This window comes from Nelumbo nucifera, chromosome 4, assembly GCF_055504915.1.
Source record: "Nelumbo nucifera cultivar China Antique chromosome 4, China Antique-T2T, whole genome shotgun sequence".
Lineage (NCBI taxonomy): Eukaryota > Viridiplantae > Streptophyta > Magnoliopsida > Proteales > Nelumbonaceae > Nelumbo > Nelumbo nucifera.
Window position 1 is genome coordinate 60,140,178 of NC_142652.1, and position 14,533 is coordinate 60,154,710.

A 14,533-nucleotide genomic window follows, 5' to 3' on the forward strand; every position below is an offset into this window, starting at 1 on the left:
GTCAAGCCAGCTCAGGTACCTAAGGGTTAAGTTCATACCGAACTAAAAAAAATAGAAATGCCTTCCACTCCACTTCAAGAATTCATTTATTAATTCCCCAAATATATTAATTCCCACCCTGCTATAAACATCTCCCGTGAATGGCGTCAACAACAAAAAAAACACCCCAATGAAATTGGGAATCTTGGGAATCTTTCCCCCTTATACTAATCCTAATTATAAGGTGGTAACTCAAGTTACCCCTAAAAACACCCGAAGTCTTGGGCCTAGGCCCAATTTGAGGGCCGAAAATTCAAGCTTAAGCCCTTTGTAAGATTTCGGGCTTTGCTGGTCGAGGTCGAGCCGGCCGCATGGACCCCAATCAAAAACTCATCTGACATGAAAGCGGGAGTCGGGAGAGTGGGAGAGGGAGACCATGGTACCTGAACCTTTTGTTTTTGAACCGAGTCTCTTTTCCAAACTTTGTGCAGAAAATTTGTGAGAACGCCGAGGCCCATGCTCGATTCCTATGTGAGAAAACATACAGAAGCTTAACAAACTTTTCCTTTGCTATTCATTCTGCCTCTCCCTCTCTCTCTCTCTCTCTCTCTGCCGCAATGTTGCCGGGTTCAGGTTACACTAACGGCTATCTGCCACACGGTTCGTCGGAAAAGCGTATTGGGCTGAGTCCAAGAGAAAGATTTCGAAGGGGGAGTCGAAGCTCGAGGGATTCGAGGAGTGGACATGGGTTTAGGGTTTCTGGGCAGGAGAGGCCACGTTGTACAGAGTTCGACATGGCGTATTTTCAGTCTTACTCTCATGTAGGCATCCACGAGGAGATGATTAAGGTACTACTCGTTTTTTATTTATTCGTTTCTTTTTATTTTTCATTTCGTACGATCGTTACAGTTTTAGATGTTCTCTTCTTGATGGGAATATTATGACAGTCTGTTTAGTGTCTCTGGTTGATGGGTTTTGCTTGGATTTAGTCTTTAGTGTTTCTCATTATTAGATGGTTAGTTTGAAGTACATACATTGAATTGAAGTCTTTTAGTTCAAAGATAGATTATCCATACCGTGCTTTCTCCCGTTTGCTTTAACGATGGAACTCTTGGTTCTTGGAATCGTTGATGCGTGCCGAGGATTGGAGCTAAACTTTAACTGATTACCTTTTTTATGTTTATGCAGTATTCCATTTGATACTGCACAGGCAGGGAGAATGAGAGTTGAGTTCGAGGGATGAGCTTTTAATGGGTTTTTTCTTGTTTATGGAAGTCTCTAACAGGTTTAGGGAAGATGCAATTCTAACGGAAGGAGATGTAGTAATCCGGTTCAAGGGTTTTGTGGGTGGTGCCGTCTTCCAAAGCATACAACCTTCAGATAACCAATGCCGATATTCCCACCCATCAGAAAATCTCCCTAAACAGAAAACCCAAAAACTGACACTAATCATATCAAGAGGTTTCAGTATTCAGCCGGTACTATAGCTCTAACTCCCAAAGTGCTCTTTTACTTACCCTCCTAAAACCAATAAGCCCAACTTCTTACTCACTTGGAGACCAGTTTCCACCACATTTTCCACATCCACCTTTTGCTCATTTTTTTGAACTCTATCCAACTCTGCTCCCTTCTCTTTCTCCTTCAGCTTCATCAACTTCTTCTGAAACATTCTCTTCCCCTGACAACACCCCTTCTTTTGCCAATACCTCTTCGGTGAAGTCTACTAATTTATCTCCCTTATCGCCACCAACTGGAAAATAGCTTGATAGATTCTCATCAACAGTGTCTCTAATCAAGGAAGTTTTGTCTTTAAATTTTTTCCTTCTATGCACTCTCTTGAATTTGCTACTTGGGCCTGCACTTATGAGTCCATCTTTCAGACTGGAGAAGACTTTGGTAATGTGAATTAGATGCCCAATATTGGTGCTCTTCATCTTCTTAGAAATTACTGATGATTTTGAGAAGGAAGTATGTTGTTTCAATAACCCAAGTCTCCTTGTTCCCTGCGTCTTCCTACCAAGATCTCTTCCTTTTTTCCCCACAATGACTTCTGAGAAAACTATGGTGCCGTTTGGCAAGTATTTTTTTGAAAGATCTTCTGGAAAATCTGACATCCAGAAGACAGTGTGAGCTTTTACATACAGATCTTATCAACCTACAGACCGTTTGGTTGGAGGCATGTCTTTTCGTGTGAAAACGAGACTTGAGAAGGCGGAAAAAGGCGAGAAGCTCCATTTCTAGCTTCACGAAATAAGCTCGAATTGAGCTTCTCATGTCTTTTCGGGGCGTTGTCTTTTGGTGGAAAGTTCTTCCTCCAACCAAACAGAGGAAGATGCAAACGTGAGCTGCCGGGCTTCTAAAAAGCCGACAGCCCACATGGAAAGATGCACCAAACAGGACCTATCTCTTTTTCCTCAGAACTCTTACCAGCTTGAGTATTTACAGCGTCTCCCTCAAGGGTTTTGGAGCTTCACAATGAGACCCCAGAAACATCTGAAAAAGAAGCTGCCTCAAGCTCTTGCGAGCAAGCTTCACCCATAAACATTCAATTTTTTTTGGCACCATCTCTTCTTCAAATATAGACAAGGGAAGACCAAACTCTACCTCTTTGCTGCAGTCAAACTGCGAATGTTCTTGCTCCATCCCTTCCGAACCTCTAAGAAAATTCTGGTCTTTCCCACCATTAACATCCACAAGCTCCAACTCAGCAGAGGAAGACTAACTGTCCATTGCTTTGGTCTCTTGAAGAGATCCATCTTTTAATGGGGAAATTTCCTGTCCAAGATTCATACTGATCACCTTATGTTCTTGATTGAGCTTTGTTACCACTCATTTCCAATTCTCATCAGCCTTCCTATTTTCTGAATCATTGTTTTGGAAGTTCCTCCTAGTGATTGATATTCTACAGCCATTTGAATTCCTGGACCTCAAATGCAAGGCCATCTTACCTATCCCAAATTGAATCTTCTCTTTTTTCTTTTCATCAGGCCTCTCATGAGAAGACGAAGATAGACCACAAAATGGGTCTATTGAAGCAATGGGGCTTAAGCTGGTCACATGAATTGTGGAAAGGATATCTGGTTCAATCTCTAATCCCTTCGGCCCATACCTTACTGGCCCAGTACTTCCTTTATCCATATAAGTCCAAACACACCGGTTTGGAGAGAGACATGAATTGGGTCTTCTCTTCTATAGCATGTCCAAAGTATTCATCTTTCCATGAGTTACTTCCCAACAAAAAGCTCTTATTTTAGGGGGAATGGGTTTGCACCAGAACTCTTTTAGGGGAAAAGAAGGAGAGGGCAAAGAATTACAAAGAGACTTGAACAAAGAAGCACAGGAAAACAAACTCTTAGGATGAGGGGTCCACATCTGCTTATCTGGCTTATCGGGGTCTAGACACACATTTTGGTGGAATTGAAGCATATCCATACTAGTCCTCAATTCACCATCCCTAACTCTCTACGAAAATCAAAGTCCCAATTATGATCCACTAGGAGAAGGGGAGGAACAATGAATTTTGAAATACACTCATTTTGTACAAAGAAACTGAGTATAAAGATGGAAAGAGATCCTTTAGAGGGTAAGAACCAACCCAAACATCCTTCCAAAATTTAATTGAATCCCTTGAAGTCTTGAACAAGCACCAAACCTAACAAAACAGAGGAGAAGAGGCAGAATGCCATGAATAGCTTTCCATGGTGATGCTAAGGTAGCCTGGTTAGAAACACTTGCATCCTAGCCATTCCCCAACCTTCCATATGTACTGGCTATTGCTTCATGCCATAGCCTATCCCTTTCCCGTGGCCATCTCCATAACTATTTTCCTAACAGAGCCAAGTTCTTTTTATCCACATTCCCAACACCCAGGCCTCCTTCTTCTAGACTTTTACACACAACCTCCCATTTAACCAAATGGTCTTTTTCCCTTCTCCTGTGGGAACCTTTGCACATTTCTCACAACAATTGGGTGTGGTTGTGGCACATTGATTCTAGGGAACACCCTAGCATACCTCTCTCATTTCTCACCACACTTGGGTTAAGGTGTAGGGCATTACTTTAGGGAAACACCCTAGCATGAGCACAAAAAGACAATTGAGTATCCATGACCATGAGAATTTGAAAAAAAAAGTTTTAATACTTGCTGCCAACGTGACAACCCAGAGGTGCAAGACAAGCTCACACTAGAGGAGTTGTTTACATTCCTACTTGTTAGTGATCAAGAAAAGAAAGATAATTTCATTTACTCATTTGGCTTACATTTTCAAGTTTAAAAATGTGGGAATTAAACCAAATCAACAAAGGCCCTTGGCGTCCAGCCTAATTTGTGAAAAATTCTGTTTCATATATTTGATGGACAAGGTTCTATGAGATTGGCTCCACTTTTATGTCCTCTCGATACACACAAAAAGAAAAAAAAAGAACCATGTATAGTTATATGAAGATAAATTATATTTGTGTTTAATGGAACCAAATGATGCAACTCTTATTCATCTTATCTTAGTTTTCCTTTTTTCTCCTTTCTTAAAATCCTAATGTTTAGTAATATAATTCTTTTGTTGGCTTAGGAATTTTCTAAATATTTTCTTAAATTGTACAGGATCGTGTGCGGACTGAGACATACAGGGCTGCAATTTTGCAGCATCAAAGCTCTATTGCAGGCAAAGTAATGTTGTTTTTGTTTTTACATTGTTAGACTGCATATAAATTACATAAGAGAGCATTGTTATTCATGTGAAGGTTTTATTAATATAGTGGATTGTGTGTTTATGCTTTTCTATCAGTAGATTTGGACCTCCACTTACTCTTAATGTCAGAAACATAAACTTTTAGATGTACAAAGCTTGTTTAATTCTTGTTTTGTTAGGGGGTCAAAGATGAGAGGTAAAATTCTGTGGAAATGTGTAAGAGCAGTTATCTGTTAGACAGTTTGGGAGGAAAAAAATCAAAGAATCTTCTCTGAAAAAGAAAGAAGGATGCCATAATCGAAACAATAGCTGTTAGGGTGGTTCATTGGGTCAAGACTATGAAACTCTTTGAGGGATTTTCAGCGGGAGATATTGTTAAGAATTGTAAAGAAGTGGCTTGTTCAGCTCCTATTAAAACTATTCCTAATCCAGTTTGGTCCTCTCTAGCTGTTGGGTTTACCAAACTGAATTTTGATGGTAGTAGTGAAGGAAACCTAGGAACTTTAGGTATAGAAGTATTCATGGATAAGCAAGGAAAAATTACTGCTTTGTATTCTGGTCCTGTTGGAAGTGGGGATTCCCAAAGAGCTGAAGTCTTGGTGGTTTTGGAATGGGGAAAGAGAGCATAACAATTGAATATCAGAAAATTGAGAGTGGAAGGTGATTAAATGTTGTTTATTGGCTGGCTGCAGAAGGAAGAGTTTGGGTTTTGGAATTTCTTAAATGAGAAAAAGAAATTTAAACAGTCAACCTGGAACAAGGAAATTAAGTTATTTAGAGGTCTGCAAATTCTTTTGCAGATTCACTTGCCAAGCAAGGGGTGGCAAGAGTCAGTCTTTTTTGGGCAATGTTGTAACATGAATATTAATCTAAGGGAGGGTTAAGGGATTTGACCCCTTCCTCATTTCTATTGTACTTTCTGATATTTCTTTTAATAAAAGTTCTGTTAATTTTACAAAAAAAAAATCAACTTGTAGTGTAATTCCTGTGTCTTGACAGCTTGTTAATTTTGTAGCTTTGCTGTTTTTGGGTCGCTTGGTTCTGAAACAGAGTTTTCTTGATAATTGACAGAATACAGAAAATAATGTTATATATGCAAACTTTCTGTTTATATGCAATAGGCTTTATTTTTTTGCTCAATTTGGAAATTATCCGGAAAAGGGAAAAATCTTGATAGTCTTTGAAGTCAATAGGTTTCTAAATCCTTCTCGTGTTGGACATGGATATTCTTGCTATTAAAGGGGATGTTCTCCAATATGAGTTGTTTGCTTTCTTATGTTTTTCAAGAAAACTGGGCTGGATGGTTGGTTTGAGAAAACATTATTCCTTAAAACATACCCCACCTTTAGTTGTGTTGCGCTTTTCTGTTTTTTCAGAACAGAACCAGAAACATTTCTTTAAACTTTTGGTTTTAAAATTTGATGGCAGCAGCATGGGCAATCTGGGTCCTTATTGGGTGGTGGGTGCTTAGAAATGAAAGCGGTGATGTTATAGGCTTATAGCATTATTTTCAGGCCCAATAGGGACCAGGAATTCTTTAAGAGTGGAATTATTGGCTGTGCTACAGGCCCTAAGATTAGCAAGGGGAATGAATTTTGTAAGGATTGTGCTATAAGGTGATTCACTAGTGGTAACAAGTTGGCTCAAGCATAATGAGAAAGGGATGTGGCACTTTGGGCAAGAGATTAATGAAGTTAAATGGATAATTTGAAATTTGGAGGTAAGAGTCCATTGGATTCCTAAGTCAGCAATGGTTTAGCTGATCATATGGCCAGACAAGGGGTGATTAGGAAGCAGCATTTTTTGATCAATAATAGAAGACATTTGGTGGAAGAAAGAGGAGTGTGGCAGAAAGAGGAGGACATCCAAGGTTACCTCTGGATCAGTATTTACAGTTTGCCACTGCACTTGTGCAGTAGAGAAATCGCTAGAGGGATAGGGGACCTGTGTGGGGGATTCGTGGAAGTGGATGACAATAGAATCTACAGAGAATCCTTTGAATGTGTAAGAATCAAGGTGCGTTGGAATGGTGTGCCTCCTCAAGCGGCTAATATAGTGGTGGAGGGAAAAATGTTTGTGGTCACAATTTGGCCTGAAATCAAGATGAAGAAAATGAAGTCACTGTTGGATTTTAAGGAGGCAGTGCTAATAGGTCCGGCTTTTGTGCAACAGGTGTTATTAGGGAAACCACCTGCAGGTGAAGGCAGAACACAGTCGGATATGTACACCCTTGAGAGGTGAACTGGACTGCTTATTGTTTTTTGGGGTTCAGTTCTGCATAATGAATATTGAATTGAATCTGTTTTGTTTAACAAAGGCTTGTGAGCATATGGAGATTTCTGGAAGTGAACCTAAGCTGGATGTAGGTGTGATTGGGACTGGGTGTATCAAACAACATATAAAGAGAGAATAAAAATATAAGACTGATCTGCTGCTGCATCACTACAACTATTAGTCAAAAATTACTGCTGATTACTATAAAACCTAGGGAACTATCCTTGGATTTATATATATTTTTTTATTATATATAACTCATCATGCCTAGACAGGCACCTGGATGAGTAGTGGCATCTGTCACCTAGGTTTACCTTGGAACCTTGAAAACTATGTTATGTCTTGAGTAATGCTTACTTTTGTGTGCTTATTTGTAGGTTGTGGTGGATGTTGGCTGTGGAACAGGCATTCTTTCAATATTTTGTGCTCTTGCTGGTGCAAAGCGGGTAATGTTTGGAATTAATATTTTGTAATTATGGTACTATTCAAATCTTTGTCCCAACTGTGTTTTATTTAAAGATTGTTTGGTTTGGTGTTTGTGTAGCTAATGTTGTCAAACCTAGATTGTTCATTAACCTGTAAAGAAGACTAGATCATGAGTTATTGGTTCAATTGCAGTTGAGTTATGAATGGATTTGTGATGTCCTTATGATGCCATAAAGGATAAAGAAGCAAACAACCAGAATATAACCTTGATTCTGATTCAATAAGGGTTGGGGTTTACAAAAAAGTAAGAAAATGAAGGTCACAGGTGTAAGTGAAGCAACAATGTAGAAAAGGAAAATAAGAAAGAAAGCACCATAAAAGAAGGTGATTGATTCACCTGTTCACTGTTATCAGTCATTGTTAATGTTCCTTTCATTGTTGGCATCACATCTTCTCAACCAATTGGTTGGAAATGGCTTTATGCTGTGAATTATAAGGCATATGGATTAATTGAGTGGTATAATGCTAAGCTAATGAGTAAGGTTTATACACATGTATGGGGTTGATCATAAAGAGATGTTTACACTGATAAAAACAATGAACTCAGTTAGAGTATTGCTTTCTCTTGCTTCCCATTTCCGAGGTTTAAATGTCAGTATTGGTGGAAATGTCGGTCATCCAAATATAAGAAACATGTTGGAAACATTGTAAAATATGGATTCATACTTTATGAAATTATAAAAGAAGCATAGGCACATCTTTTTAAATTATTATCTTGTTCCAAATCATTAAACAAAACTAAGAAACTAAGGTTATAGACAAAAGAATACATTTTGGAGTTCCCCTATAAACCTTAAGATTCAGAGCTTCACAATAGAATGAGTTAAAGCAAAATTTAAATTCACAGAAAATGTAAATGGTTGTAATAGATCAACCAAATAAATTATGGGCTTTGAAAAAAGAAGCACATGAAAACACATATTTGGAAGTCAAAGTCCATATCTGGCTATCCCTTCTCCCTGTATCCAAAACCACCCCTCGATATCTGAATTAAAGCTGAAACATTATGAACTTTAGAATCCCTAATACCCCTTCTAAAACCCAAGTCCCATTCAAACCAAAAATTTGAGTTCGAGGGAACTAAAAGTTCATTTTTAAATAAAGGGAATACAATGAAAGGAATTCTTCTTTCAAACACACATCCCCCATCAAATTATGCTCAAAAATTTCACCCGGTTACTAGCACAAAGATCATACTTGATAAAAGGCAGAAAGGATAGTATTTACATATTTCCAGGGAGAAGCTCGTGTAGCCCTTACTAGAATTCCAACGTCCCAACAATCATCCATTTTCCTATGAATACTTACAATCACCTTAGCCCATAACTTATCCTTTTCCATTGGTGCAATAAGTGGTTATGGTGCCCTCTGATAGCCTAGGGCAAGACTTTCCAGTCTTGGAAGTTTGGGGTAAACTGATTCCTCCAAGGATTGGGGTTTTTTGCTGGAAGCCTTTTTGGAAAGGTGTAACACTTGTGACTTGCTCCTAAGAAAAAGACCTAATTGGTGTTTATCCCCCAATTGGTGTATGCTTTGTTAGGCTGATGGTGAAAACTGCTATCACTTATTAATATCTTGCTGTATTGTTTCAAATATTTGAGATTGGTTTTTCTCTTTCTTTGATTGCAGGTGGACCCCCCACCTAATGTACAAAGCTTGTTTGTCTCTTCCTTTTTTAGGTGGCCAAATAAGAGGAGTAGAATTCTTTGGAGATGTGTTAGAGCTGTCATTTACTAGACAATTTGGGAAAAAAGGAACCCAAGGATTTTTACTGACAATGAAAGGAATAACGATGCCATTGTTGAAGTAGTTACTATTAGAGTGGTAAAGTGGGTGCAATTTCTAGAAATGTTTGAGGGTATCTCTATAGATATGATGAGAAGGTTTAAGTACATGTAGGCAACTATCACAAAACCTGCGATGAAGGTCATAATAATGTAAAGGTAACTACTGTAGAACTTGCTATAAAGGTTATATCCACCGCCAGAGTAGGTGCAAATCACACAGCCGGGAATTGAATCGTAGATTCACATGTCTTTTAAAACCCTAGAAAACCTACGATGCCGCTTGTGACATCACATTGATCCTCCCATCAGCAGCATTGCCACTTTGAGCGCACGATTGCAAGAGGAGACACTGTGATGACAACGGCAAGTTCTAGGCGCTACAGTGCGAGTAACGAATCACAGAATACCACAAACATATTCAACACCACGCTTGTGAGAGACCCAATGTGCTATTGCATCTATTTCACTACCTAACTTGACATCACAAAAGGTCACTAAGGTGATGCCTGGTGCAATCATGACATCAGGTCGTTTGCGATGCTATTCCTAGATACTTAGACGCTTCTGTAAGATGCGCCACACCACATGACCATCGGTGAGCTTCTAGAAGGGGCTGTAGCTATAAACATGTTCACATGTGGACTCTAAAGGTGAGAACTCCCGATCCTAGGAGATTCTCATGGACATGTGGCAAAACCTCGAGTTGCTTACTTGTTTTAGATCTAACAAACTCTAACTGCCTTTCGAAGCAGGAAAGTTTCCCACCATTGTCTTCCCTGTTTCCTCTTCTAGCTAGCCCCTCTTCCTCTATAAATAGGAGAGGCTCGAAGCCCTTCACATGAGATCATCCTGAGATCACTATGAGAGCTCCAGCAGTCTAGCCTCCTGCCTGCTCCAGTATCCTCTTCTTCCCGCTCTAGCCTTTGCCTTTGGCTTCATCACCCAACCTTCCAGTCATCTACTATCCTTCAGGTAGACCTCCTCCGATTGCCTTACCCCTCAGCCTACAGAAGGAATTGGAATGAAGTGGTTGATTCATTCAACCCGTGCCAAAATCAAGATTAGCCTCCTTTGGTCTCCACCAACTTTTGGATTTGTCAAACTGAACTTTGATGGAAGTAGTGAAAGTAACCTGGGGCCTTTTGGAATTGGAGGAACTTTTAGTGATGAGGACAAGAAAGTCTTTGCTTTATTTTTTGGTCTTATTGGTCTAGGTGACTCGGTCCGAGCTGAGATCTTGGCAGTGATGAAAGGAATGAAGAAGGCTAAGGAGTTGAACTGTTGTAAGCTCATTGTTGAAAGGGACTCAAAATTGGTTATAGGATGGCTGCAAAAAGAAGAGAATGGTGCATGGAAGTTTGCTAATGAAAAAAGAATGTTCAACTGGCTAGCAGAAGGTTTGGAAATTCATTTTTTTTTTGACAAAAAGGTAATGTATGATTGTATTAAAGCAAAAGGCCTTTTGTACAATGAGAAGCTGTACAAATAGCTAACAAGTTGGACCTCAAAAAATTACTATCAGACATGTCATCTTTAAACACGGCATGTATAGACAACCAGTTCCTAATAAACCCTATAGCCATATTGATGACCTTAGCTTCAGAAGAAGCTGTGTTAAAAAGTTTCTGTTGTTTCTTTCCAGCCACACTGCCCACAGAATTGCCAAAGGGATGGAGGACCAGCAGACTTTCCCTTTCTTAGTCAACCCGGATATGTGCCATTCCTCCAGCAAGGCTTTCACTGAGGCAGGCATGCACCAACTTAAATTCAGGACCTTAGCTTCAGAAGAAGCTGTGTTAAAAAGTTTCTGTTGTTTCTTTCCAGCCACACTGCCCACAGAATTGCCAAAGGGATGGAGGACCAGCAGACTTTCCCTTTCTTAGTCAACCCGGATATGTGCCATTCCTCCAACAAGGCTTTCACTGAGGCAGGCATGCACCAACTTAAATTCAGGGCCTTCAAAAAATAGCTCCAAATTTCTGAAGCAAACTTGCAATGCACAAACAAATGTCTTTCTAATTCCAGTTCCACTTTACAAAGACAGCATCTCAAGTCATTGCAGATGAAACCTTTTTTCAGCAACATTTCTTTGGAGAGACTTTTCTAAAGCTGTTACCCATACAAAAAACTTGACTTTTGAGGGTGCCACTGTCCCCCAAATAGCCTGACTGGGAAAAAATTCACCTTCTCCTGCTAGAAAGCTGTAAAAAGATTTGACTGAGAACTCTCCTGCCTTGTTCCACTTCCATACTCGAGTCTTGAATTTGAAGGTTTAAAGCCTGGTTTTGGAGAGTAGCGAGTAGATTTTCAGCCATCTGAATCTCCCAGTCATTGAAATCCCTTCTAAAGGATGGAGTCCAGCAAATGTTGTTGTCCCTCCTCACAGAAGAGTCAGCTACCAATGCCTCCTTATCAGTAGCCATACTGAACAGAGCAGGAAACAGCTCTTTAAGTATGCTTTCACCGATCCAGGGTCTAACCAGAATCTAATCCTTCTGACATCTCCAATTTTACATCTGATACATCTTCTGAAATGTGTAGCAATTTTATATATTCCTTTCCATAAACCACAGCTATATGATGTTGAAGATTAATTTGTTTTATGATGCTTTTCTGCGTAGATGTTTTATGTTAGTTGTTAGATAGGAGGTGGGGACCGCAGTAGTTATGTGAGTCCAAATTTTATTATGTTTTTGAGTGTTATATATGCTGTTTTATGTTTTGCCGCCCTATAAGGGCATAGTTGTCTTTGTACTGTTCTATTATTTTAGTATAAATAATAAGTGAAGGGGGCGGCCAGATTATTGCTCTCTTTTCTTTCCAACTTCTCTTATTCTCCTTTTTTCCTTCTCTCTTCAAGAAACTACTTTTCTTTTATATTTTTTAATTCAGCATTTTTCTACTCTATGTCAAAGGTGGTGAGCCAGTATCCCACCCATTCATATCCAGACACTCATATTTTTCTGCTATTACCTTTCTCCATAGGCTATCTGGCTCAGTAGAAAACCTCCAAAGGCAGCTACCTAGTAATGCTAAATTGAAGGTCTTTATATGTCTTATCCCAAACTACCTTGGGAATGGGGTTTACAAATCTGGTCCCAATTCACAAGGTGGTATTTGTGATAATATTTCCAACCCATCCACAAAAGTCCCTCATCTTCTTTTCCAATTTCTCTGTCACCTCTGAAGGGATCAGAAAGAGAGGGCCATGAAGTAGGTCGGAAGGCTTGCTAACAATCTCTTTATTAGAGTTACCTTCCCACCTTTGGAGAGATGTCTTGTTTTCCAAGTAGCCAGCTTTTGGTCCATCCTTTCTAAAATTGGATTCCAGATGGCTATGGATGTACATTTGGCACCGAGAGGCAACCCCAAATATTTTGTGGGGAGAGAGCCAACTTTGCAGCCCAACAAATCTGCCAATCTCTGAGTATTGGAAACCTCTCCAACAGCTATCATTTCACTTTTTTGCTAAGTTCACCTTCATGCTGATACTATCTCGAACTAAAATAGAAGATGTTTCAGGTTAATGATTTGATGCTCCGAAGCACTACAAGAAAAAGAGGGCGTCATCTGCATATTGCAGAATGTGAATTTTTGTGCCATTAGTTCTCATTTCAAAATCTTCCAACTTCTCTAGCTCTGCAGCCCTATCAACCATTCTACAGAGACCTTCCATTACTAATAAAAATAGCAGAGGTGACAAGGGATCTCATTGCCTCAAACCTCTCGAACTGTTGAAGTTGCCTCTTGCTGAACTATTAATTAGGACTGAGAATCTTAGAGTAGTTATTGCAGACTTTCAGCCAACTTCTCCACTTAAGAGCCAAAATGCATTCTCTCCAACAAATAATCCAAAAAAGCCCAGTTGACATGGCCATAAGCCTTCTCTAGGTCTAATTTACAGACCAGCCCACTTCTCCCACTTCTCTTGAATCAATTAACTCATTGGCTATGAGAACAACATTGTGTATATGCTTGTTATTGACAAAGGCTCCTTGATACTTAGAGATCAGTGTATCCATAACCTGTCTTAGTCTGGTAGCCAGAATTTTGTAAACACTGCTAATCAAACTGATTGGCCTAAAATCCTTCAGCTTAGCTGGCTAGCTGCTCCGCTCTTCTTGGGAATTAAGGCTATAAAAGTTGCATTGAAACTTCTTTCCAGAGCAGTGGGCGTGTGAAACTCTTCCAGCACCTTCATCAAGTCAGATTTAATTAGCTCCCAAAATTTCTTAAAGAATAGCATCGTAAAACCATCCGGACTCGGAGCCTTTTCCCCTTCCATATCTTCTAAAGCCTTCTTTACCTCTTCTTCTGAGAAGGATTTCTCTAAGTCTGAAGTCTGTTGCTCTATAAAGAAGAGGCCTTCTTTACCTCTTCCATATCTTCTAAACCTTCTGAGATGGTTTGGAAATTCAGCTGTAGTGGGTAAAAAGAAGTGCTACTCCTTGCGGATATTCTTGCTAAGCAAGGGCTGGGAAGGGAACAAATGTTCTGGGCTATGTTGTAATCTTGAGTTTGGTTTTTGTTTTCTTGGTGGAGGGTTAAGAGAGTTTATCTCTCCCCTAGTTTCCTTTGTACTCCCTTGTTCTTAATGAAATTTTTTGTTTTTGATAAAAAAAGCAACGAAATAATCTATCACACAAAGAAAAACTAATATTTAACTTCATGTTGAGACGGACATTGAGCTAGCTCAAAGTGGTAATCATGTACGTTAGGCGAGCAATAACATTGTTACTCCACATTATCTACAATATTGTCACCAACTTATGTTATAATAATATCTATTGTACCCCATATATTGATGGTAGTGCTCATTGGGGAATATGTCAATTCAAGTAAGTTTCATGTCACTATCCATGGAAGTGGAAATGGAAATATGTTATGGAAACTATCTCTTGTACTCCACAGTGCTGGTAATGTTCATTGGGGAATATGGCCATTCCAGTAGAATTTTGTGTCGCTACCCATGGAAATTGAAATAAGTTGTGGAAATATTAGGGAAATCAGGGACATTTTTTTCTTTTGACCAATGTATCCACTAGATGCAAAAATGCTTTCTTGAATGGGGATTTTTCAGGAAGAGGTCTACATGCTACCTCCACCTGGATAAGTTCCGAGTAATGACAAAGATGTGGTGTTTAAAGAAAGTCAATATATGGGTTGAAACCTTACCCAGAACTTAATTTGAAAGTTTCTTGGGTGTTGTTCTTTGGATTCTAATAGCCACATGCAAATTATAGCTTCTTTATCAAAAGAGACATTTGCTTATAACCTTGATTGTGTATGTAGGTGAAATTGTTATTACAGGGAATAATC

The 14,533-nt window shown here is 39.3% G+C and overlaps 1 protein-coding gene across 2 annotated transcripts in view; it reads left to right on the forward strand.

Moving 5' to 3' along the window:
- Positions 1-342: 342 nt before the first annotated feature.
- Positions 343-14,533, forward strand: part of PRMT6 (protein arginine methyltransferase 6) — a 75,172-nt gene continuing 60,981 nt past the window's right edge. The window contains exons 1-3 of one of the 2 annotated variants that reach the window (XM_010281182.3): positions 343-827; positions 4,580-4,645; positions 7,319-7,387. In XM_010281182.3, the coding sequence (XP_010279484.1) occupies positions 597-827; positions 4,580-4,645; positions 7,319-7,387 (366 nt within the window). In that variant the 5' untranslated portion in view covers positions 343-596. The remainder of the gene's footprint in view (positions 828-4,579; positions 4,646-7,318; positions 7,388-14,533) is intronic. The other variant, XM_010281183.3, reaches the window with a different exon arrangement.